General features: G+C 42.7%; 1 protein-coding gene across 19 annotated transcripts in view; it reads left to right on the top strand.

Annotated features, from left to right (window-relative positions):
- The window catches only part of FOXP1 (forkhead box P1), a 579,941-nt gene that overhangs the window by 540,383 nt on the left and 15,452 nt on the right, over positions 1–24,106 (top strand). For 15 of the 19 annotated variants that reach the window (XM_032359520.1, XM_032359621.1, XM_032359540.1 and 12 more), the window contains 5 exons: positions 7,560–7,643; positions 17,946–18,147; positions 18,253–18,332; positions 18,937–19,038; positions 22,686–22,807. In XM_032359520.1, the coding sequence (XP_032215411.1) occupies positions 7,560–7,643; positions 17,946–18,147; positions 18,253–18,332; positions 18,937–19,038; positions 22,686–22,807 (590 nt within the window). The remainder of the gene's footprint in view (positions 1–7,559; positions 7,644–17,945; positions 18,148–18,252; positions 18,333–18,936; positions 19,039–22,685; positions 22,808–24,106) is intronic. The other 4 variants (XM_032359607.1, XM_032359600.1, XM_032359492.1 and 1 more) reach the window with 1 other exon arrangement.

The following is a 24,106-nucleotide window of genomic DNA, read 5'->3' as shown; positions in this document are numbered from 1 at the left end:
GAAATAAGCAAGACAGCCTCTTCCTTCCCGTGTGTGCAGCCTCGCAGGGAGGGAAGACTAGCCTGCCTCTCCGCACCAGGTGGGGTTCATAAGAGGAAGCAAAGGAAGCATGGCAGGGCAGACTCGGCAAGGGGCAGGGGCAAGTACATTCCAGGCCAGGAGAGCCCAGTAAGCATTGGCCTTGATCGTAGTGTGAGGGAGGATAGAAGAAGGGATGTTCTTTCTTCAGTCCACCTCTCTGGTCCTCAAGGAGCAGGGGGACCGGACTTCACAGTTGGCCTTCCTGGGACTTGGGATTTCCAGTTTCAAAACTGGGAAAGTACCTGGCAAAATGGAATGAACTGTTCACCGACATGATCACTTTGAATCCAGTGGCTTTGGAAGAGAGCGGTTTAACGCCCCCTGTTCTGTTTATAATTTGAAATAAATTATATAATTTATAAAGGGACTGGGAAGCCATCGAAAGGGTATTTAGTGAGTTTCTACTCTATGTCGAGGCCGTGTGCTCAGTGCTTCCTACCCCCGGTTTCACGGAATCCTCACAACCTCCCCGTGAGTAGATGCTTCCCGAATTCCTCAATTGTTAAGAGTCATTTTTTTTTTAAGGTTTTATTTATTTATTTGACAGAGAGAGAGAGAGATCACAAGTAGGCCGAGAGAGAAGGGGAAGCAGGCTCCCCGCCAAGCAGAGAGCCTGATGTGGGGCTCGATCCCAGGACCCTGAGATCATGACCTGAGCCGAAACAGAGGCTTTAACCTACTGAGCCATCCAGGCGCCCCAAGAGTCATTTTTTAACAGAAAATAGAACTCTTGGAAATCAGACATCTAATGAGCATGTGCTTTTCTTCTCCTGTGTAAAGGTGTTCCTAAGTCACCGAGGATGAGTTACTGGCCCTTAGAGTGAAAGAAAGAATTCTCTGTGTCTCTCCTCTTCCAGATGAGGAAACTGGAGTGTAGAAGTTCTAATTCGGTTGTTCAAAGCCGATGGAGATACTGGGCAACGCTCAGGGGTCTAGTCCAGCTTGTGTAGCATGCGCCTCCTTTGGTGACGCTGCTGCCTTGCAGTTTTCACGCAGGGTCATCCTGGTTCACTGAGGGTCTGCGTCTGACATGCAGGCGTTGTGCACCACTGGTTTTACAACCAGACTGGGGAAGCCAAGCCTTTCTCTGCCTCTTAGAGCTCCCTACTCAGCAACCCATGGCAGCCAGGCGGGGCTGCAACTCGGTGACACAGGAATCCCTTGGAAGTTTTCTAAATCATCCACAGCAGGAACTGTAAGCTCCAAGAAAACTTCAGCAGGGCGAAAAGTGCGCACGTTTCAATAGCAGAGAGGGACATTAAGCCTAACACAGATCAATTACTGCGGGAACTTCACGTGTGATTACTCTGCCATTAGCGGTGCTGTTGGTAATCACACCAGCTTCCTGGACTTCTGCAAATATGTTCTCTGTAACATGTCCCACTTTGGGCCTAACCCCAGCAAAGGCGACACTCAGGACAGTTCTTCCCAGCAGCGGTCCGCCCCCGGAGCCTCCCGACTCTCCCTGAGTCAGCTCAGAGCATGTGGGGAAGACGGCCTGACGGCATCATCGCTGCCTAGTGTCACTGCTTTGTGACTAGAGCCAAGAAAAAGAAGAGAGGGTCTCTGGGTTTCTCACTTCCACGTCCCTCTTTGAAAACCAAGACACTTATTTTTCATAATTTAAAATCCTGCTTAACTCTGGGAGCATTAGAATTCCTAGACTATGACTGAGTATTAGTGTGCGTCTGCTTTAAATGTCAAGAGAGTCTTTAATAATAACACGTAAGGAATGTTGAGACGGTGACAGAATACAATAAAAGTAGGGAAATTCTTCCATTGGGGTGAAATGAGCCATAGGTTGCCTACCACCTGAGAGCCGCAGTTGTGTGAAAGAAATCATTTCCAAGTTTTCACTGGCACTGAGCTGGGAAGGCATGTGAATGACCAGAGTTTGATAAGTGGGTCAAAAAGAACCCTTTGGTAAATACTCAGTTAGGTAGAAGAATTTCATCTCCCCTCCTTCCAAATCGCGGTTTGTTTTTTTTCTCGTTTTTCTTAAGATCATACGTACTTTAGAGACCCATGAAACGGGTGTGCATCTGCCTCTATTAGTTGCGTTTGGGTCCTCACCGTATATAAAATGAGACGGCTGCTGTGAAGACTTATTCAGTCAATGGCAGAGTCTTGATTCCCAAAACCAACGCATTAAACCTAGACACGTGGGATCCTTATTAAAATGTTTACTCCCACATCCCCTCACTTGGCATGTTGGGCTTATTAGCAAGCTTAGGTGATACCCAAGTCAATTAAATTGGGGACTGTCATTGTCTGGGAATACTCCTGGCTTACATGCCCCTCCTTGGGGGGCCTGCTGAAGCTTGGTATCTCCCCCTGCCTTGGAGGTTCTGCGGCGGTGGTTCAGCGTGGGGGGGGTGGAAGGAGTGAGAAACATCGGTGTTTTCAGTTCGCATCCCAGGTGGCTCTTGCAGTCACACCAGAGGGGGAAAGTCTGACCAGGCGTCCCGCAACTAGAATTCTAGTCTTACTTCTGCCCCTTCCCAGCTCTGCAATCTTAGGTGAGTTCACTCTTGCAGCCTCAGTTTCCCCAACTGTGAAACACAAGAGTAGAAGGAGAGGTTTTGAAGTAGCCACAACAGTCTTTGCCTCTGTGCAATCAAATGAGTCACTTGGTCCTTTCTTCTCATCCGTCCTCAGTAATTCAAACATTTTTACACATCCAGAATCCTTCATTTATTTCAGATTCTGTTTCTCACAAGTGAGAACCGCCAAATTGGGCTTAAAATGATTAGTCCTCCAGACAACATATAAAGTGATTATGTTAAATGAACCTAAAACCGTGTTCCCTATTCTCTGCTAAAAGAATGAGTTTAATCTCCTCAGTTTCTATCTTTGAAAATGTTGAATGGAGCTCCTTGCCGTTGGCGGTTATCAGTGTGTCCGGAGCGATACACAGGATACACGCGTTCCCGCCTTTCACACCCCAGACGGGCTAAAACCTAATTTGAGGCCATGGTTAATAGAAGAGGGGATGACCTATATCAGCCAAGGGGAGAAAAACCATTTGCCTAGGATGAGGGAAAAGAGACCACGAGCACCAAGGAAATCAGTCCATAAGCAATGGGCTTCATCTCTCCTATGATTTCTGTTCCATTCTTCAAAACATCAAAATTCTCTCCCCAGCTAGGCCCACTGCACACTCCACTGAAATCCTGTCCCGTGGACCTGGGTTCCAAGCACATACTCAACCAGCTGAAGTTCAAATAGACTAGACTGATATAACTTTCCTTTAAAGAAAGTTAGATATTTCTGAGCATCCGTGAAGCACCAGGCTCTATGCTAAACTTGTTATGTGAAGAACTTATCTAATCCTCAAAACAACTCTTCAGCGTTCAGAGATTATTATTCCATATTTAGAAGAAGAAACTAAATACTTGAAAAGGTTACATAATGTGCTCAGAGTTGCAGAGCCAGAATTTGAATATAGCATAGTGTGATGTCCGTGCCTACGACCTTCACCGTTTTCACTCTGCTGTCTCCCTCCAGAATTGGAGAACAACCTGCTAAGAAACAAATATTGTACGAGCAGGTCCCCTCAGTGTGGGGCCCGTCGGCATTCCTTTCATACCAGATACCCCTCCCGTATCCACCAGGAAAGCTTTTAGTAATTTCTGATAGCACAACATAAAAAATTGTTTTAATTTGACAACGCAAATTTTTAGTTGACCTTTGGAGTACGTTTCTCATCCTTTGCTTTGCTTTGCATGCAGTTCAGTTTAGGACGGAATGCTGGACTATATACCTACTAATATTAAATGTTTGTACTGTCCTATTAAAATAATGAAAGGATGCCATGAAAAGGGATAGGGATGCTTAGCTCATGGAATGATGGCAGAAAAAGTAATAATGAGTGCAAAAGCTTTTTGAAGGGCCACTGAATATTAAAAATGCAAGACAGCCCCAGTAGAGAGGGGATGTGGTTTCAGTATGTATAAAAGATAAGCCTTTTTGCCTAAAACAAGAAAAAGTTAATTTGGCAGGTGAGGTGTTTTTTTTTTTTTTTTTTTTTTTAATTGTTAAAAGGGTTTGTGTTAGAGTTAGAGCTGTAACTGATGTTAAAAATCCAGAACCCATCCAAGAATATATTACACTGATCAAACAAAAACAGAAACTTGGAATTTTTCCTTTTTTTCTGTAACCTTGCCCATCTTTTATTACAGAGCCAGGCTGGTAGAATCAAGTGTGAGGCAAAATAAGGAACCTGGGTAATTCTCAAAGTGAACAGTGAATTTTACATTAATATTCTCATGGAGAAGTGAGAGAATGTCTCCATGGCAGTGACCTCCAGGGTTTATGGATGTGTCTTTGTGTACAAACTCTATGTATGTGTTTGCGACATTGTGTTGTTACATTTGACCAGTAAAATGTCAGCATCGTAGACATCTGGAAGAACATAGGGGTGATGATTCCTTCTGATGCTGGGAATTTGGATTTCCTTTTCCTTGGTCTTGGTTAATTGCTACATCAACAGTGTTTACCCCCAAATTAAGTCACAATTAATATTCACCAGACTCTTAAGTAAATATCACCTCTCACCCTTTAATCTGTAATGTTCAGTACAGCAGGCTACTTGTTTTTTAAAAAGAATAATAGATATGCCTTCGTTTCTTCTGCCTCATGATAACTTTCAAGACAAAGCATTTTTTAGAATTCTAAGAATATTTTGTTTCTAACATCTAAAAACTTAAAACACAGTAAAAGAAAAAAAAAGGCAAAAAAAAAAAAAAAACCTAAAACCGAATAACTACAGAAATACAAATAGGCGTAGAAGAATGCCACTGTGAACATTTTAATTGTTTTAACTGAGCCACTTTGGAAAACTAAATTCCTTTGGCATTATGTGTTCAGAGCATCTTTGAGTTTGGCTGTTCAATAACTTACTAAAGCACAGAAGATGAATAACGTAAAGTGGCTCCTAATATGGTATCATTTTCATTTCCTGTTTGTTGAAAGATAAATGCTAACACTGTAAGGCTTTTTTTCTTCTTCTTAATTTATTCCTCCCTGCACCACAAGGGAATAAAAAGGAAAAAAAAAAAATCAAATGTGATACGGCTTGAGACTGAGTCATCCAGCCAGGATAAGCCCAAAGCCTTTTTTTTCCCTTGCTTTCGTACCTTTTCCCTTTCCTCTGCCTTTCCCCAAATGCTGAAACACCCCTTTTCCCTTAGAAAACACCTTTATTTTAAAATGTCCTGTTTGACTTTTATTTTGGAATAATTAAGCCTAGGAAAAACTCATATTTCTTTTTTCTTTTTTTTTAATTTTTTTTTTTTAAGACTTTATTTTTGGGGCAGTCAGTTGAGCCTCTAACCTCAGTTTTGGCTCAGGTCATGATCTTAGGGTCATGGGATGGAGCCTTGAGTCAGTCTCCACGCTCAGCATGGAGTCTGCTTGAGATTCTCTCCTCCCTTCCTCCCTTCCCCTCCCCCTGTTCACGCTCTCTCCCTCTCTAAAATAAATAAATAAACAAATAAATAAAATTTTTTTTTTTTTAAAGAAGATTCTGTTTAAGCAATCTGTACACCCCACATGGGGCTCTAATTCGCAAACCCTGAACTCTTCACACGCTCTATGAACTGAGTCAGCCAAGTGCCCCCAAAACTTGCTATATCAAAGAGTTAAGGTTAATTATATGACATAGAAGAAATGAGTCCTTCCCCAGTTCAAAGACATTATTTTGGACAAATGGTATATAAAAGCGCTACTCTTAAAAAAAAAAAAAAAAAGTGCTACTCTAAGACTCTCTCTGTCTCTCTCTTGCTTTTCTCACTCGCTTTCTCTTTGTCACTCACTCGTTCATTAATCTCTTCCATATTTTACCCAAATTTCACAGCTCTTCTCCTAACTATACCTTTATCTTTTAGAGATCTACTTCCTACTTACCTTGCAGAGGTAATTATTATCATGTCTGGTATTTTCGCTGTAAGCGTCTTTGCTCTAGACCTCTCTGCCGCAGTCATTTACACCACAGAACTAATTGTCCTTAGGCAATTTTGCCCTAAGAAATTAAAAATAAATAATAATAACTGGTTGACATTTTGGTTTGACAGTTTGGTTTCATTTCTTCATTGACAAAGTACTTCCATGTTTGTATTATATAAATCGTAGCCCTCATAATGGTGTACATGGTGGCCCAGATTTTCCAATCCACATGTCCTGTAGAACTTTGGAATGTCTCTTCCTGAGCATGAGACCCTATGTCAAGAACAAGCAACCATGTAGAAGGCCTTCACGGCACCATACAGAGCTCAGTTACAAACATGTATTCTGGTATTTGGAAACGGGTATCTCTCCTTAGTGACAGAAGGAATTGTATAGGTAAAGGAAAAAGTGCAGGGCTGAATGAGAATGAATGAGAACAATCAGAAAATGTATGATTCTGTGAATTATTGGAAGATAAGTGAAGTGCTTCGATACAATTCACAAAATAAAACCCGTTACTTGTGCTGGATTGCCATCAGTCTGCACTGTACACTTTGGAATGGATTCAAATGTTTTATATGGAGAAGCCGTTTCATTTTGTTATTCATTTTTTCTGTTTCATTTTGTCCTTTTTCGGGAACATCCCGCTCTCATTTGTCATGATCCTATCTTTTATGGTGAAATTGTCCTACGGCCAATTAGTTGTGTGGCAAAGATGCTTACGGCGAAACCACCTATAATCAATTATTCTGCATCCCCTGTGCCCAGCTGCCCTTGAATTATCAAAAATACCATCATGATAAACAGTTCAGGGCAAGCAAAAAAGAAGGAGTATCTAGTAGTATTTTGAGTGCAATCATGTACATTGGGTTAGAAACTTGTGTTTCTCCAAAAGGTAATTTTTTGTACAGTGAGATGACTTCCAGTTTTTGTTAAGAAGAGACTGGCACATAGCAGGCACTCACATACTGAATACATGAATGATGAGGCTTAATTCTACATTCACTTGGAGAGGAGACCTGATCAGCCCTTGTTCTTGTGCCTGCCCTACCAGTATTGTTCAGCCGCACTGTGCTTAGCTACGCCTACTGTTAAGAAGGATGAAGTTAATTCTGCACAACTGCATCCGTGCATCTAAGAGCTTTTCCCCAACCACAAAAGATGGATTTTACGAGGGTTAGCCACCTCACTCGCTTTCCTTTGGCTCGTTCGTGAATAAGATTGGTTAATAGGCATGATTCACGTTTCTGTCTTTTAGCTGTCTGTGTTCTATGGGACTCCTTGGTGCCAGCAGGCCTAGAACTTCCCAGTTAAAAGCTCATGCGTCTTCTGTTGAGAAATCTCACACCGACACCTCCAGTTGCTTCGAGCTTGGCAATGGTTGTGTACATTTCAAAACGATGAAGCAATGAGAAAGATTTTTGTCATGTGCCGTGGTGCTGTAGTTTAATTTGGAATATGTATCCTTTCGGATGTTAAAATAGTAATGCATCTGTATTCAAAGAAATAACAGAGCATTTCCTTCCCACCAGCTTGCAAAAGACAAAGAGCGTCTGCAAGCCATGATGACCCATCTGCACGTGAAGTCTACAGAACCCAAAGCCGCCCCTCAACCCGTAAGTACTGAGCTCTCCACCAAGGGCAGAAACCCCACAGTATGTCTTCGCTGTTTCCCACCCCGAGCAACGGAGGCCGGACGGTGTACTCCGGCAGCTGTTTAAATTGAAGGACTTAAGTTCAGTTGACTGTTTCTGGGTACCTTGGAGGAAGAGGGCAGAGTGCAGGGTGTTTAAGAAGATCGAGGATGATTCAGATCCTGGGCCATGGGGCCCGGCAACTAGCTCTTCGAGACAGATGACTGGTGCTCTAGCAGGGTAGGACAGTAGAGGACGACTGGTCACTGGGAGGGCGTGGAAGCCTTTCTAAACGGTGGGAAAGCAGAACAAAGACCAGCAGACCACAGAGTCAAGAGAAAAAGGCATTTCAGCCTGGGTTAGCTGAGGCACAGCGGGTATGAGAAAGGGAGTGAGGGCTAGTCTGGTGTAAGTGTAACAGAGAAAAGAAACAAAACACACTCTCGGAATAATTGGAGGCTAAAATTATGGAGGGCATCCAGTGGTTACTAGAGAATTAAAAGTGAATATTACTCTTTTTGCAGTTAGGAGACCAAACACGGAATGCTGCAATTACATTTAACTTTTAGGAATCTCCTGCTTCTTGCCTTGTTCCCTTTTCCTTAACCTTGAAGAGTGCCATCCAAGCACAGACAGTTAATATCGAAGCAGAAGGATGGTTTCTAAACCCCAAATCCTGTCTTGGGCCTCATTCCTTGCTATAAATTGATCGCTTTAACAGTTGTATTTCTCATATACTTATATTTCTAAAAATCTCTTAGTAGCTTCCACTGATTATTCAACATGGAGAGAGTGCTGTGCTTCTTGATTTTTAAGATTTGTAAAATTTAAAGGTACACTGCCTTTATTTGATTTTGCTTGGAGTCACTGTGTGAAAATTAATTGAGCGTTGACGATCTATAGTTAGTACCAGCAATTTTAATCAATACGCAATGATGCGGCGTAATGGCAAAGTATTGGTTTATCTGTTTTGACTGATTTTTTTCTATAAATAAAGCAAACATACACCCATATATGTATGATTTATGGTGATAGAAATAAAACGGAGTCAGACTATTAACCCAGCAAATATGGTAGCCTGCCAAGATGCAGTTGGCAGACAAAATTAATGTCTGAAACAGAACACATTACTGAGATATAGGACATAAAATCATTAAACACTTTGTGCATCCATTTCTACTAGGAAAGAGCCCCTGGTTTCCATGTGTTTTGCAGCAAGTGGCTACAGGACTAATGTGTAGGCTACCAAAAAGAAGGGGAAACGGAAACTGAGGTCATTCCGTGTTGTGGGTTCGGTAGTCCATTCTGCTATCTGTGCTGCCCTCATCAGCCCCTCTTTTAAGGAGGGTCCTTGGGACTAATGGGAGCCCAGTTAAGAAGGCAAGTTGGTAAGATCAGGAAATGACTTGATGGAGTTCTTCAGTGGGCACAGCCAGTTGCGAAGGGCATCGATTGCCTTCTGAACTCTCTTCATGTTGCTTTTGTTGGAGATTCTCCCCCACCCCAGGATGAAGGTTTGAGTCTTTAAACCTGTAATAAGGGGGAGAGTGAGATTATCTCCTCCTTCCTCCGTGGATTAAAAGCAGTGACAGACCAATGTTTAGACTCCAGACATTAGGATGGACTCATGTTGTGTGATGGGGCTCCTTGGATAGAAGGGGGAGAGATAAAAGTGGGGAAGGAGTTGTGAAACCCCAAGGGGCAGTCAGTGAGTGATGGGGCTGGGTGTTGGCAGAGAGCACCCTGCAGGTAAGCCTGCATAGGCCAGGAAAGGAAAGGACTGTTGGGAATCTCCGAAAGGACCAGTGGGAAGGAGCCAGTAAACAGGGAAAAGCAGTCCCGGGGGAAATGCACAGGGAAGGAAGGTTTGTCTTGATTAGTATTTAAAAAAAAAAAAAATGTTTTACATTCTAGAAAATTATAACTTTGAAGGGGACCTCCTACTAAATTTATTTTTAACTGTTCTATTGAAAATTCTCTACCACTAGTCAACATTATCTCTTAGTAGCTCAGCACAGTATTTCTTTATTAAAAGAAATAGGCACGAATATTTTTGACTGAAAAATTAATAGCTTTTGAATTCATACACAGCAGGTTTTCTTTTGCAAAGAAGTCCAATATCGCTGCACAGCACTTCTATAACCATTTATTTAGTGTCCAAGTCAAACCTTTGACAGTTAGAGCAGCGCTACAAGCCAATATAAAGAACTCCAAGATGTAAACCAACAATAGGCCGTCTGTGTGAGGTTTGCCATTGTCAAATACATAGATTGTTTGGATTAGTTTATGTAAATGTACTGTTGTATTACCCTTTGGAAAAAAAAAGATCACATTTGTGTATGAAAAGTGGTTCCCTTCACAGGCAGCATTATAAATTCCTTATCCTTTAACTTACATGTAAGAAGTAAAAATTGGTGCCTGACAAGCAGATATTGCGTGACACTCTGTTGCCAGAGTGAACCTGCCTTCTTTTCATTTATTGGAAAATAGAAAATTTTATTATAGATACCATCTTATAAATCAGGAATTATTAAAATACGTATAGGTTAGGCATTGGAAAATTAATTATAAAAGGTAGACGTGTAGTGTCTTGCATAAATTTTTACTTTCCTTGCCCAAAAAGGGGGAAAATAAAAAGGCACACACATTGAGCAGACCCATGAGTCTTTCAACTTGAGGGATACAGAGCTATCTGATGATCATTTCTAAGGTGCCAACGATTCCTTTTTTGCCTGTAATTAATTTATTCCACCTTAAATAATGGAATGCACAGTATGTCCTTCTAGAATCTTTGATTTGAAATAAGCAGTCAACCAGAATTCAAATCTAACCATAGATGGGGACTTTCATGTTACAGCCTTGCCAGTAAGTTGATGATGTTTTTTTCTTTTTTCCATTTCTGTTTAAAAGGAACTTCATGTTTATTTTAAAATTCTTAGTCACTAAGTGATAGAATGCTTTGCTGTAAACGTTGCTTTTCACTAAATGCCATTTGGGTGGTAAGTGTCATTTGTTGTATCCAGTCATCCAACCAGTCCCTCTTTCATTGCATCAGAGAAACTGCCAAAACCTTCTCGGACTGTCCTTAGATCAGCTCATGGTCGCATTCCCTGGACCCTGTTGTGGAACTCGTCTTCCCATGTGGGCCGTTGGGGGATACGCTCACCTCAGGACAGTCCTGAGTTTCTAGATGTAGCTTTAAGCTCAACCCGCACAGGGATGTGCATCGGTGAGCCTTCCTGTCCTCCAGACACCTTCAACAGCTCCTCTGCCCACTTGCCATAAACGTCTTCACACCCAAGAAAACCTTTCCTTTTGGAATTACACCCAGGACGCAACACGGCACAGTATTTCTGGAAAGGCAATCCCTGTGTTTCATGTCAAGGTGTTTCATCATCAAGTATTTATGAAGGATGCTGCTAAAAACACAGAGCAGTAAAACAAGAGAGCCCCACCCCCGCCCCCGAGGTGCTAGAATCTGGTGGGACACACACTCACGGCGTGGATCGTGCAGTGCGTCCGTGGAACCGCCGATGTGCAGCGGGTGTTCCGGGAGACATGGTGTGCCAGAGGGATGGGAAGAAAGGGAAAGGAGTCAGATCTGTGAATCTTTCCTTGGGTTCAGAGGATGCACTTGCGTCCATGTGTCTCTGAGGAAGCCATGTCACAAGGAGGAGGCAAAGGACCAGCCAGCATCAGATAAAAAAATAGGCTTTCCGTTTTTTTAATTTATTTCACTTATAAGCTTCTGATTTTCTGAACCCTGGGCCCTGGATGGAAAAGGATGTGTCAGAGTTTCCCAGAGCAGCTGTATATTCTAGCTCTTGGGTATGGACAATGAGAAAAGCCTTTTTTTGTTTGTTTGTTTAATTTATCTGACACAGAGAGAGAGACAGCGAGAAAAGGGGAACACCAGCAGGGGGAGTGGGAGAGGGAGAACAGGGTTCCCCCGGAGCAAGGTGCCCTGGGATCCTGACCTGAGCCAAAGGTAGATGCTTAAGGACTGAGCCACACAGGGCCCCCCCTTTTTAAATTTTATTTATTAGAGAGAATGAGAGCATGAGAGGGGGGAGGGTCAGAGGGAGAAGCCAACTCCCCGCTGAGCAGGGAACCTGAAGTGGAATTCGATCCCAAAACCCTGGGATCATGACCTGCGCCTAAGGCAGTCTCTTAACCAACTGAGCCACCCAAGTGCCCCAAGGGAAGAGCCTTTCTTGGCATATATTGAGAAGGGCCAAGTTTGCTTTGAGTTTAAAAGATCCTACTCTTTTCCATGGGAAGAGAAGCATAAAAATCAGACTAGAGTAAACTCTCCTAATGAGACAGCCGGATATTCTTTTGTTCCAGACTCGGTAACATTCTCAAAGTAAACACCAAGCGTACTGCTTTGGGGTTCGTATCTCCATGCTTGCTCCGTGGAGAATTTGCCAAGCTGTCTCCTTGGAGGGAGGGGAAGCATAACTCAGAAGACAAAACAACAACAACAAAAAGAAGCATGTCTGTGTTAGGGCTTTATTAAGTTGTAAAGGGTTTTTTAAGAAGACTTCCTCCTCATGTCAGGAAAATCCCATAAATCGTATGTTATAATCCCAGAGGACAGGAGAGGTGCAGGCCTGGCTTCAGGGTACTCCTGCGCACCAGAAACCTCTCCTGATCCTGGAAAAACCACATTCCTTCAGATTTGGTGGGCAAGTAATTATAGTGTAGGTAGTATATCCTCCTTGATGAAAATGTTATAAAACGCTTACAGGAACTTGGATCTTTGAAGCAAGATGCAGTATTACATTTTCCTTCTTACGCATTCTCTTTCCTCCAACCGTAGCAATTAGGACGGTTTTGAAATAGTTTTTAGCTACTATAAAAACAAAGTGTCCCCCCCCCCCAAAGGGGTCTTTTAACTCTTAAAGCAATGGCTGATCCTTTGGGCTGCTTGCAGCCTTGCTCTAGGCCTAGAGAAACAATATTAGGCAGTCATAAAAGATTCTCTAGCACAGCACACCCAAGCTGTTTTTCTGTGCTGTTTCTCCTGAAGCCCCCCTCCTCCTCTCCCCCCGCACACATCCCCGGCCCCCCACTTTCTCATTCACTGCCCTATGGCAGCGCCTGGCGCAGGGCAGTCCCAGGGCCAGGCTCAAGGAGAACCAAACCACAGCCTCCCCCTGCCCCGGCCCAGCCTCCCCACGGATGTCCCTCCCCACGGACGTGGCCGCAGGAAGGCCGGCCGTCTCCGAACGCCAGTGAGTCGTGTCTAGCCACTGTGTGCCGTTCACGCAGGCCTGGAGCCCGCTTAGGGCCGTCCCACCAGGAGCAGAAAAACGAGTTCTGTGAGCCTCAAAGTCCCTACTAAGCAGCTAGGTGCCCCGGTGTTTGGGTTTCAGGTTTGTCTTTTGTTCTCAGAATCTGTTTTCATATGAGGCAAGAGCGCAAACAAAAATAAAAAGGAGTTCTTATGGGAATACTTACGACAAGTCTGTTTCTGTCCGGGGTTTACATCAGCGCTTTGTTTATTTTTTAAAAATGTGAGTGACTCATCATCTTTAAAAGAAGAGAGGAGGTTTCTGTTTAAAAACTGGAGATTAATCTTTTAGAAAAGGGCTCAGCAGAGTATCAGGCAGCTGACAGAGTCCTGGTAGTCGGGACGGGCAAGATCCCACGACAGTCCTTCTGGAAGTGAGCAGGGGGAACGCCGGTGGTTAAGAGCTCACAGAGATTTAAAAAAGAAAAACCCTACACGGGATCTCAAGTGACAGAAGAGTTTAACTTCTGGCCAGACCCTCAAAGCGATTATCTTTGCTGAAATCATCACATGACGGAAACTCGCCATGTAGAAAATATCGGAGTTGCTAACTTTTCCAAACATAGCAACTTCTTTTTAAATAGAAAATAGACACAATAAGAAAAATAGGAAAAGAAACCCTCCCAGTCCAGTCCCTTCCTGCTCCATGCCCCTGGGGTGGGGGGATTATCTTTTAAAACCTTAGCTACGATCAGAAACCCGAAGTACATATGCTTTCATTTCTAATTGATGATTATATGAAGATTTAATAGTTTACAATTAAGATGAATATTTCAAGATGACAGCAAAACCCACACCAGTCCAGATTTGCTTTTCTATTCTAAGTCTGTAATTAATTTTTTTTCTTTCTCTTTTTTTTGGGGGGGGGGGTGTGTGGAGGGAGAGGGAGAGAGCCCTCTGTTTTCAGAGAGACCTCAATTTAAAAGGGCCGTTTGGCTTGAACACAGAACAGAGCCTGTTCTGAATCCTTCCCCACGCCCCATCTTCTCTCTCCCTCGTGACCTTCCTCCCTGAAGATGGTTTCTCCTCAAGACAAGCATGTGATGATCAAACAAAAGTTTAAAAGTTAACAAACTTCTATAGCCGTTGACGAAGTTGACATTTCATTAACTTGTTGGTTCAGCCTTCAAATGGTTTCGCCGGGCGAAGCCCCCTCTGTTTGGAGTTTACAGCTTTTTGTTCTTCCTTCCCTCACGGACCACAGTCATGTTTAATTTGGAATCTGGGCTCCTTTGGCAAATTAGCAATTAGAACAATTTTGTGGGAATATGTATATGTGTCATTAGTTTTCCTGCAAATTAATAGCAAGGCCAGAGGTCAGGCAGAAATTTTCCACTTGACTGCCGTTCCTCTGTGGAGACTTGGCACTTGGTTGTGGAATGGCCACAGCTGCTCTCAGCCACCCTCTTCCTGTAGGAACCGTCTTTTAATTAGTTTACCTCACAGCCATCATTACAAATATTACTGCCTCCCCTCCTCGAAGTAAAATTACTGTTTCTACAAAATATTCCAGTGACATCTTGCACCACTGCACATTGATGGTGGGGTCACTCGAATGCAGCATTTAATCATTAGATCACCTCCATCCGCGTCTCCTAATTAGAACCCTTACAATACATTTTTATCTGGTAATTAGCTGAGATTGGCTGCTTCCTCTGTGGCTTATTAGAGACAGCCCAGCAGTGGGTGTGAATCACGGTGTCATTTGTCAAGCCTGGTAAGCCCCCTCTCTGCTCTCTTCTGGCTTCATGTTTATTTCCATTTGCTACCTGTGTTCAGAAGCCTCCAGAAAATTCTACCCTGTATTTCTCTGCGGGTCGTGCTAACCTGGAAGGATTTTGTTTTTCACTGTTGCTTTTTCGGTACAGACAGCCCAGGTGTTTGGACCCTGGGTAAAAGCTGCAGATGTCTCATTCTTCCCACATTTTATGACACAGTACCACGTGACATGTCCGTTCTCCTGTGTGAGCACCACAAGATGGATTTGTACTTGGCTGAATGTTTACACGAGTTTTGATTTTTTTGGAGCCCAGCACACTTGATGCCCTCCCGCACAAAATAGGAAAGCAGCCGGCATAACTCCTTGAGGCCGTTGTATTTATAATTCTCATTAAGTGTTGAGGAAAGTTACAGTGCTTAGATGCTGTCCTTAAACGGAAGAGAAAAGCCAAGAAGTAGAGTTAGTCCTCAGAATTGCTTTGTGGTTGATGCACACACTGCCCTTGGACCAGGGTCTGTGTTCGGTGGTAAGCTCGTCAAGGGGCAGCAAATGAGTGTTCTGCCCTTGTCTGTGTCATTTCAGTTTCAGATGCCTTGTGTTTTTTCAGCAATATTTATTGAATATGATTTATAAGCAGGGACTAATGCTATCCCCGGACTCCTTTCCTTTCCAAAAATGAGCATACAGAGGAATGAAACTGGCCGGTGTTTATTTTTCCCACTAACTGGACATAAGATGCTTATACAGAGAGCCTGGAATCACACGCGCGCGCGCGCGTGTGTGTGTGTGTGTGTGTGTGTGTGTGTTTGTGAATAGGGGCAAGTTATTCCCTCGGTCTCAAGCCTCAGTTGGCTCTGTGTGTGTGTGTGTGTGTGTGTGTGTTTGTGAATAGGGGCAAGTTATTCCCTCGGTCTCAAGCCTCAGTTGGCTCCTCTGTACACGGTGAGCAGTGACTTCTCACTGATCAGTGACAGTAGGAGAATGAAGTGTAATCACACAGTGGCAGGTGGCTCGCAGCACAGTTTATACAAATGGTCTCCAGGACTTTCCTGTGTTGGGATATTCTTAGGCCTAGCAGCATCCGAATTTGAAAAGCTGTTGTGTTTATGAGCAGTAGCCTTCCCGCAACTAATTTCCTTGACCCGTCGCGTGGGCTGATGCTCGTACAGACAGTGGCTGCACTTGGTCCGTGATGAAGGCCCAAGGCGCCGAGGAGGTCGGCCCCAGCCCTCCCCCGCGGCTTCTCAGTTCTGCACCATCCCAGGGCTGCCTCTCTCAACTGAAAGCACTTAGTCCGCAAATACGCGTCATGAAGGCACGTTTCCAGCACGAATAGAAAAGAAAGTGGCTCACAGCATTCGCCCAGTTTGCTGGGGTTGGTGGGGGCGGCGGCTGTGAGAGCAGGGTCCTCTGCACAGCTTGCCCTTCTCCAGGGTGGGGGGTGGGGGCCGGGGGGGAGGGTCTGGCATTGGCTGAGTCAGCATTTCACTGGTAGGCGCAGGGAGATTATAAAGAAAAGCACAACTACAGGCTTTTTCCCCCGACATTCCCTTTCCAGCAATATAGTTACATTTTTTCCATGCATATTTGCCTAACGATACTTGCTCACTCTTCTCTTCAGATTCCTGGGTTTTATTTTATTTGCTTGTTTGTTTTCACGTATGAGAGGCATTCTCATGGCCTTTTTCATTACCGGAGCACGAGTAGGGTTGTATCTTCTCAACAAACCAGACCTTTTAATGTGTTCTTTATGATCCCAGAGGAATCTCATTTTTAATACCTCCCACAAATAGTGTCTTGTCCGTAAGACTACTGCAATAGTGAAATATGTAACTTGGTTAAATGATTTGAAATCTGGTTTGAGAAAATGTTACAAGTAAGCCTCCTTGGCATAAGTTTCTTGGATTTGGGGCCTGCTGGAAGTATCTGAGATGGCAATTGTGTGTAAAAATAATGTGTTGAAAATGGCCAGGTTCTGTAGTATAGCCAGACTTAGTATTTCTGGAAGAAGAAACGGGGGGTAAGGGGGACAAGCCCATTTTTAAAAAAACTATTACAAATAAGACAAGCACTTCCAAGGTGAAGGCTTGTGGAAGGAAGGAAACAGTACTCCATCTTCCTTGGTGCGACTTCGAATAAATAACGCATGCTGTAGAATGCATCAGATAACTTGATGCCATAGATTCCATTGTATTACTGAGCATTTGAAACTGAAAGAAAAAAATTTTGTACAGTTCCCGATGTTTCATATGTCATTTTTTAAAAATAGATTCCAGTCCTCTATTGGATAGAGTTGAATGAAGACTACACATAAAGCTTTCAAAGATTAGTCTTTGCCAACTGATAGAACTAAATGATGTCTTACTGGATTAATGCCACTCTTTCTTTCTTTCTTTCTTTCTTTTTTTTTAAGATTTATTTATTTATTTGAGAGAGAGTGAGCAAGGGTGGAGGACAGAGGGAGAGAGAATCTCTAGTGGACTCCATGCTGAGCGCAGACCCCCAACGCGGGGCTCGATCCCATGATCGTGAGAACATGACCTGAGCTGAAATCAAGAGTTGGACCGTCAACCGACTGAGCAGCTCAGGTGCCCCAGTGGCAGTCTTTTTAAATGGGAGCCAAGGGCCAGACATCCTTGTGGTGTTTCCAATCGCTGCAGTTTAATCGTGGAGTTAAGTAGCTTATCCCTGTGCTGTCCAGAGTGGTAGCCACTGGCTACGTGTGGCTCTTTAAACAAGAGTTTAATTTTGATAAAAAGTAAAAACAGCTCTGCACTGGTGCTAGCACGTTGCAGAAAGTGCTGCTGGAGCGCTCAGGTCTAGACCAGTGTATCCCAACTGGTAGCTTCTAGAATGTTGGTGTTCCCTGGCGCTGTGAGGGCTCCACCCCCTCCGGGAGGTTTGCCAAGCACAGTAGGCTGCTCAAGAGGGTTCAAAGTCATGACTCAAGGAATGTTTTGACCCAGAGCTTGTCAAACTTCACTGGGCTAGGTCACCCCTTTGTGCACACACTCATTTTTCACCGTCTTTGGAAAACACCTGTGTCACCAACGGGTCAGGAGAACATGGCCAGAGAGATTTTTAAACTAACCAACTATGCGAACTGTTTCTACGTGGGAACTCGCCTCCCGTTTCAGGTGATTAGAAGCATCTACTTAGAGAAGTAAAGCTAGCCGGGCATCCCCTGCCGTGCTCCGGCTGGATTTCAGATGCCTGCTTGCTCCCTGCTTTTCTGAAGCTCTTCTAAGAACTCTTCTCTTCCTCACAGCTGAATCTGGTATCAAGTGTCACACTCTCCAAGTCTGCATCTGAGGCTTCTCCACAGAGCTTACCTCATACTCCGACGACCCCAACCGCCCCCATCACTCCCGTCACCCAAGGCCCCTCCGTCATCACCACCACCAGCATGCATACGGTGGGACCCATCCGCCGGCGGTACTCGGACAAATACAACGTGCCCATTTCTTCAGGTAGCTACTTCCTGTTTGCCTCATGTAGAACTGCAATACGCAATTCTTGTAGACCAGCCTCTTTTTAAAAAGTGATAATTAATAGGACAATGATTCTTATTTTAGCAGATATTGCGCAGAACCAAGAATTTTATAAGAACGCAGAAGTTAGACCACCATTTACATATGCATCTTTAATTAGGCAGGTGAGTAAATAACGCAGTATGGGAAATTCCATCAAATGTCTACATGTACATGGATATAGTATATTGATGAAGTAGATTTAGAACCGTTTAGTATGCAAGCATGCTAAAACCTTTTCTATAAGGTTTTTTAAAACTGCAATATATAACATAATTGCTTTTGATTAAGTATTACAATACGATGTGATTATTAGGAAATTCATTTCACACAACAGTGAAAATGAGCCTGTTTAAAGATGGCAAGTCAATTATCACAAGCTACAGTAATCTCTGATCCCTAGAATTAATCTGAGCTCTAAATAATTACTGAGCTTTAATCAGCTAGTGAAATGTTTTGCATTTCTCTTTGATTCTGCTTTATGAATGACTAATAAATTAATATTTCTGTACGGAAACAGAAATAAAAACTCAAAACAATTAGATAATTCCGTTTTGAATTTTGCTATTGAACTGTTAAATACAACCATTAATCTTAGATCATTTCGTGAAACCTTTCTTGGGCTTTAGCTCTGAATCATGGTTATTTTATATTTTCAAGAAACTGTATAATGACGATTCTGCTGATTTGGTCATAAATTATCTTCATTTTGTTACTTTTGCTTCACAGGCCATTCTCGAATCTCCAGAAAAGCAGCTAACACTAAATGAAATCTATAACTGGTTCACACGAATGTTTGCTTACTTTCGACGCAATGCTGCCACGTGGAAGGTAAGCTTCCTCCCGGGCCTGTTTAGGCTCAGGTCTTGCCATTTTGTAAAAGAGTTTGTTGTTGATAAAATGCAGGTGTTGTAAGTTACAGGGGTACTATTTCGATACTCTCAAAGAGTCAAGTTTATGGGAGTATTTTATTGAGAAAAGAGTACTGTTGGGGTTAGAATGCTGGGATAGAAGACTACCATTGCACTGGCATCAGATTTTGGCTGAACCAGCCAATAAAGTAATTTCTGTCTGGTTGGAATATGTAGGGAAAAGGAACGAATGACACTGTCGCCCCAATGCTCAGGTTGTCCTCTTAGTTACACAAATCTCACGGTGGTTCATCATTAGCTACCACCAGTATTTGCTGAGATGCACAGCTGACATTTTCTTAACCAGGGGAAATGATCAGACAAACTTGACATAACCTTCACTGGTTGGATTTAAAAAAAGGAAAAAAAAAATGCTCCTTACCATAATTAGTAAAGAAAGCGGTGTGGTCTCATGACTAGCTCTGTATATAGAAATTATCACAGGGGAGCACAATATATTATTAAGTTTTTGGTTTTCGTTTTGGGTTTTTGTTTTGTTTTGTTTTGTTTTTGAGGGGGGTTGCTTTTGTTTTTTTTTTTATATCACACTATCTGCCAGAGATTCATAGAGAATCTGGAAAAGGAAATGATCCAACTTCACTGTAATGCCGTTTGCTATAAAATGGACCAAATCCCTCAGCTCCGCGTGGGATGCCCTAACAAGGCTTGAGGGTTACGTGACCTCCCTCTTTTCCAGTTCAGCAGTGGGTTCATAGATTCCTTTAGTATTTCTTCCATTGTATTAAATGAAGCCCTCACAAATTTTTGGATTTTACTGCTTTTAATTTTTTGGTTTAAATATTATTGCTATAGAAGAGGGCAGGTTCAGTCTGGTTTTGGATTTTTTTTTTTTTTTTTTTTTTGCCTTTTTACTACCTAGAATTCTTAAAATCCCCAAATTCCACAACATGTAAAATGCAAATATCTTAGGGTATTTTTACATGTCAGTATTATAAATATGATAGGGATTTATTATACGATGCAATGGAAATTTTCTTTGCTACTTTTTAAATTTTAGATAAGAGAAAAACAAAAACAGAAAACACATTGCCTCTTTTATGTTCTTACGAAATTAGCATTTTAAAAGAAAATGAATATAACCATAGAATTAATTTATCAACCTCACACAGCCATGAATATCTTTTATGGCTCAAAGTATGCTTTTTTATTTCCATTAAGACACATGGGTGCTGAAGGGAACCTATGTTCAAAACCTTACCCGCTTTTCCTCAGCCTCCCTTAGGAGATAAAATGCAAAGTATCTTTAGCTATGAATGCTTTTCAAAATGTAGGAAGTATAAGCATGAAGCAGACATTTTCTTCAAATTGCCTTTTATAAATAGCAAGTGATCAAATTTAAAAATAATTACTGGCTGTGAATATGATATTTAAGCTCAGATCTACAGCTTTAACTTTTTCATTTTTGCAAACTGCAGGAAAAAGTGCCATCAATATAAACAATCCTAGATCAAGTACCAAATGACTCAAATACGTATAATTTTCTTTCCGGGTCCTTGTTGGTATTGTTATCCTAAACAAAAGGTGAAGTGCCCAGTTTAAGTTACGGCTGAAAAGGGCTTACTCACATTTTTGGGCAACTCTTGTTTTCTGGATGCTTTTGCTTAGATGTACAGTCTTGGAAAATAAAACTTCAGTTTGACTTTCTATCTTTACTCACATGGCTCTGTTCTTCAGACAGATCTATAGCAGTCCTTCTGGCAGACATGGTTTCCGTAGATCTGCAGTTCTAAATGTTTCGACGATGCTTATTCTCAAATATTAGAGAGTGATAGGGTGGAGGGGAAATGTTGATATCTTTCCCCATTATGTCTTCCGTACATATACATGATCTGTCAGTATTTTTTTAAAAGATAATTTGGACTTACTTGTTTTAACCTCCTTAGTATCATCCTAGGAGGTAAGAGGAGACCGTTTGCATCCCTATATATATAGTCGGTGTCGGTACCGCATGAGAAAGAAAATGCTTATTCCAAGAGCAGACTACCACCTTACACATGAAAAAATTTGTCCTACCAAGTATATATACAACACGGCAAATGTTTTCAAAGATTTTTTTCTTTTGTTTTCATGCAATCCTGTCCAACCTCTTTGAATCAGGGGTGTCCTTTCACAGTCCCCTGGACGTTTTCAGCCTACCCCAGTTATGCTGACATTGCTCAAAAACTCTGAGAATTTATCCTGTGGATTCTCCTTGCGAGTGGTTGATAACTTGGCTATGTCATAAAACGTGTTTCGTTATCTTCTAAATATCCCATATCGTAAAAGAAAAACCAGCACTATCTCGTCTGACTTCTCCGTCAGAGTCACCAGTGGTAATTACGTAAAAGTGGAAACAGGTCTCAGGATCTTGAGAACGGAAATACCTGTGGGCAGCCCAAGGGGGTGCCGTGCGGCACGTTTGAGCGATGGCAGCATCATTGGAATGGAGTGGAGTGGAGGATGTGCTACATGGCCTGGGAGATGGGATGTCTGCATCCACTCCTCATGCCCCAGCAGTCACCCGCTTATGCCCTGTAAGAAGAAAGTCATGGGTCTTTTTGTAGTGTGCTCATGTCTAATTTGGAGTCTAGATCAGTTCAGTTCAACCAAGGAGGCTAAAGAGACGAGGCCATGTTTGTTCCAGGCCCTAGCATGGTTGTGGATTTACCTGAAAATCAAAGCAAAGAGGAGATGTTAAAAGCTTTTCTTTACCCACCTTCGGTGGGCTGTGGGTATCAAGGGTCTCCATTTAAGAATGATCTTGGAAATGACCTTTAACCATAAGAAAGAGACATGGGGACCAGGGACAGAAACATGTCTTTAGGAACTCTGAGCTGCAGAACTATCCTCTTTTTGCCATTAGGAGTTCTACTCAAGAGTTTCTTTGGCATTTTTTGTTAGTTAAGGTAATTGCCCATAGTAAGGGCCAAGGTTTTATACATTCGGGAAGGTAAGACATAGCTTGATGATGGATACTGATGTCCTGGGGATCATTTCATTCCCTCCTCCTATCAGCTGCAGGAGGTGATGCTTTCAATGGTAAAATCCAATTTAGATAAACCTGACAAGACCTGTAGAAGGTGTTAAAGCCAAAACTTTTGAAAAAAGAATAAGAGCAAAATGCGTTTAACAATATTATCATCTTGCATGATTTTTTAAAATACCCTTTTCTATGGGAGATCAGTGGGCTTAACGGGGACAGTTTTACACTCTGCATGTGTATTTTGAAGTCATATTAACACGATTTTCAGATTTTTACTGTGAACCCTATTTGGGGCTTCTGTTAACCATTTCTTCTAGTTAGCTCCTACCAGAGAGTAGATGAAAATGCCAGAATATAACTAATTGATACTTCTGTGTTGTTGTTGTTTTTTGTTTTTTGTTTTTTTTTAATTTTTACATTTGGAAAAGGCATCCTTAACCTCAAGAAGGTCATCCACGGGGGTGGTTAGCTACAGCTCTTGGGAATGGTTTGACAAATGTGGACTGTGAGGCTGAATGTACTGCTGTTTTTGGAGTCTTTTCTTATAGAAAATGTAAATGTTCTCTCTTTTATACTTGCTGCAGAATGCAGTGCGTCATAATCTTAGTCTTCACAAGTGTTTTGTGCGAGTAGAAAACGTTAAAGGGGCAGTATGGACAGTGGATGAAGTAGAATTCCAAAAACGAAGGCCACAAAAGATCAGTGGGTACGTCCACCATGTTTGAACTTCTTAGCCTAGCTTGGATTGTGCTAACAAGTGTCAAGTAGAGGCTTTTGGCTGCTAGACGGTGTTAGACCGACGAACCGGTTTCACGTTGTCTCAGTTAAGGGAAGCAAAAAAGCATTTCATCCCTCCTGTTTTGTATACCCACCAGTCCCCTGCCCTGCTTGCCGGTCTTTGTTGCATCCCACGCTAGTAGCTTTTAGGTGGCAATGCATATTAACCCTCACAAACCATTTGCTTATGCTTATTGCATTTTATTTTCTTTTTCCTGTTCCCTGTATTGGATGTCTGTTCTGCCCCCCCAACCCCGTCTCCTTTTGTTGCCACTCCATCTCCTTTGCTGCTGCTCCTATCCCAGGGTGCCATTCGCACCAACCTCTCACTGCATAAGTGCTTTATCAGAGTAGAGGATGAGTTTGGGTCCTTTTGGACAGTTGATGATGAAGAGTTTAAACGTGGCCGCCATATTCAACGAGGCCGTCCTCGCAAATACTGCCCCGATGAAAACTTTGACGAGCTTGTCACACAGTAAGAGCCTTTACTTGCTTTTGTTTTGTTTTTTCTGCTGTTGCTTTGGCTTTGCATGGTTGACTCATCCCATGTAGTTTTGCATTTCACCAAGTAGCAGTGCCACGGCTTTCTGCAATGGAGCTAAATTGTGTGATTCGTACATGTACTTCTCTTGTTTCTCTTTGGAACGCCAGTGCCTTGAATAATGCTTTTTTGACGTCTTTAATGCACATATTGGTTGTATTTTGATTCAGCAGCTTACGGGGACCCTTTAAGAGTAAATACCTTGGCTTGGAAGTCATTCCTCCAAGTAAAAAGGCAGCTTTTAATGGAGACTTAACATGTGTATTTAACGGGGTACATGTCTTGGTATTTGCCCACTCAGTTATAATAATAACATAAGTGAGAGGAAATGAATGATGAGAGAAACCCGTAACAGCATACAGACTCCCTTTGAGGGCCAGTCAGGGATCAATCGGGGTGACTTCCTCCTGGAAGCCTCTCCATGCCCCGACGTTTTCCGAATGCTGTCTTGTCTTCCTTGCATTAGCTCATGGACATAGCATCCAGTATTCGTACAACGTCCCAGATTGAGCTGTGCAAGAAAGATCTCAGCCCAGCCTCCCCACCTTACTTGGGAACTACCCTTCCCTGTCACTCCCTTCTCCCCATCTCCTTTTAGCGCTAAATGTGCCTTGGTGGACCAGGGGGAGGGGTCTTCTCTAAGCGCCTCCTGCCTTTACCTCCCACGGTGATTCTGGAGTTAATATC

The sequence above is a fragment of the Mustela erminea genome, chromosome 1, assembly GCF_009829155.1.
Source record: "Mustela erminea isolate mMusErm1 chromosome 1, mMusErm1.Pri, whole genome shotgun sequence".
NCBI classification, from domain to species: Eukaryota; Metazoa; Chordata; class Mammalia; order Carnivora; family Mustelidae; genus Mustela; species Mustela erminea.
The sequence above is the reverse complement of the archived record's forward strand: the minus strand, read 5'-3'. Positions and strand labels throughout refer to the sequence as shown.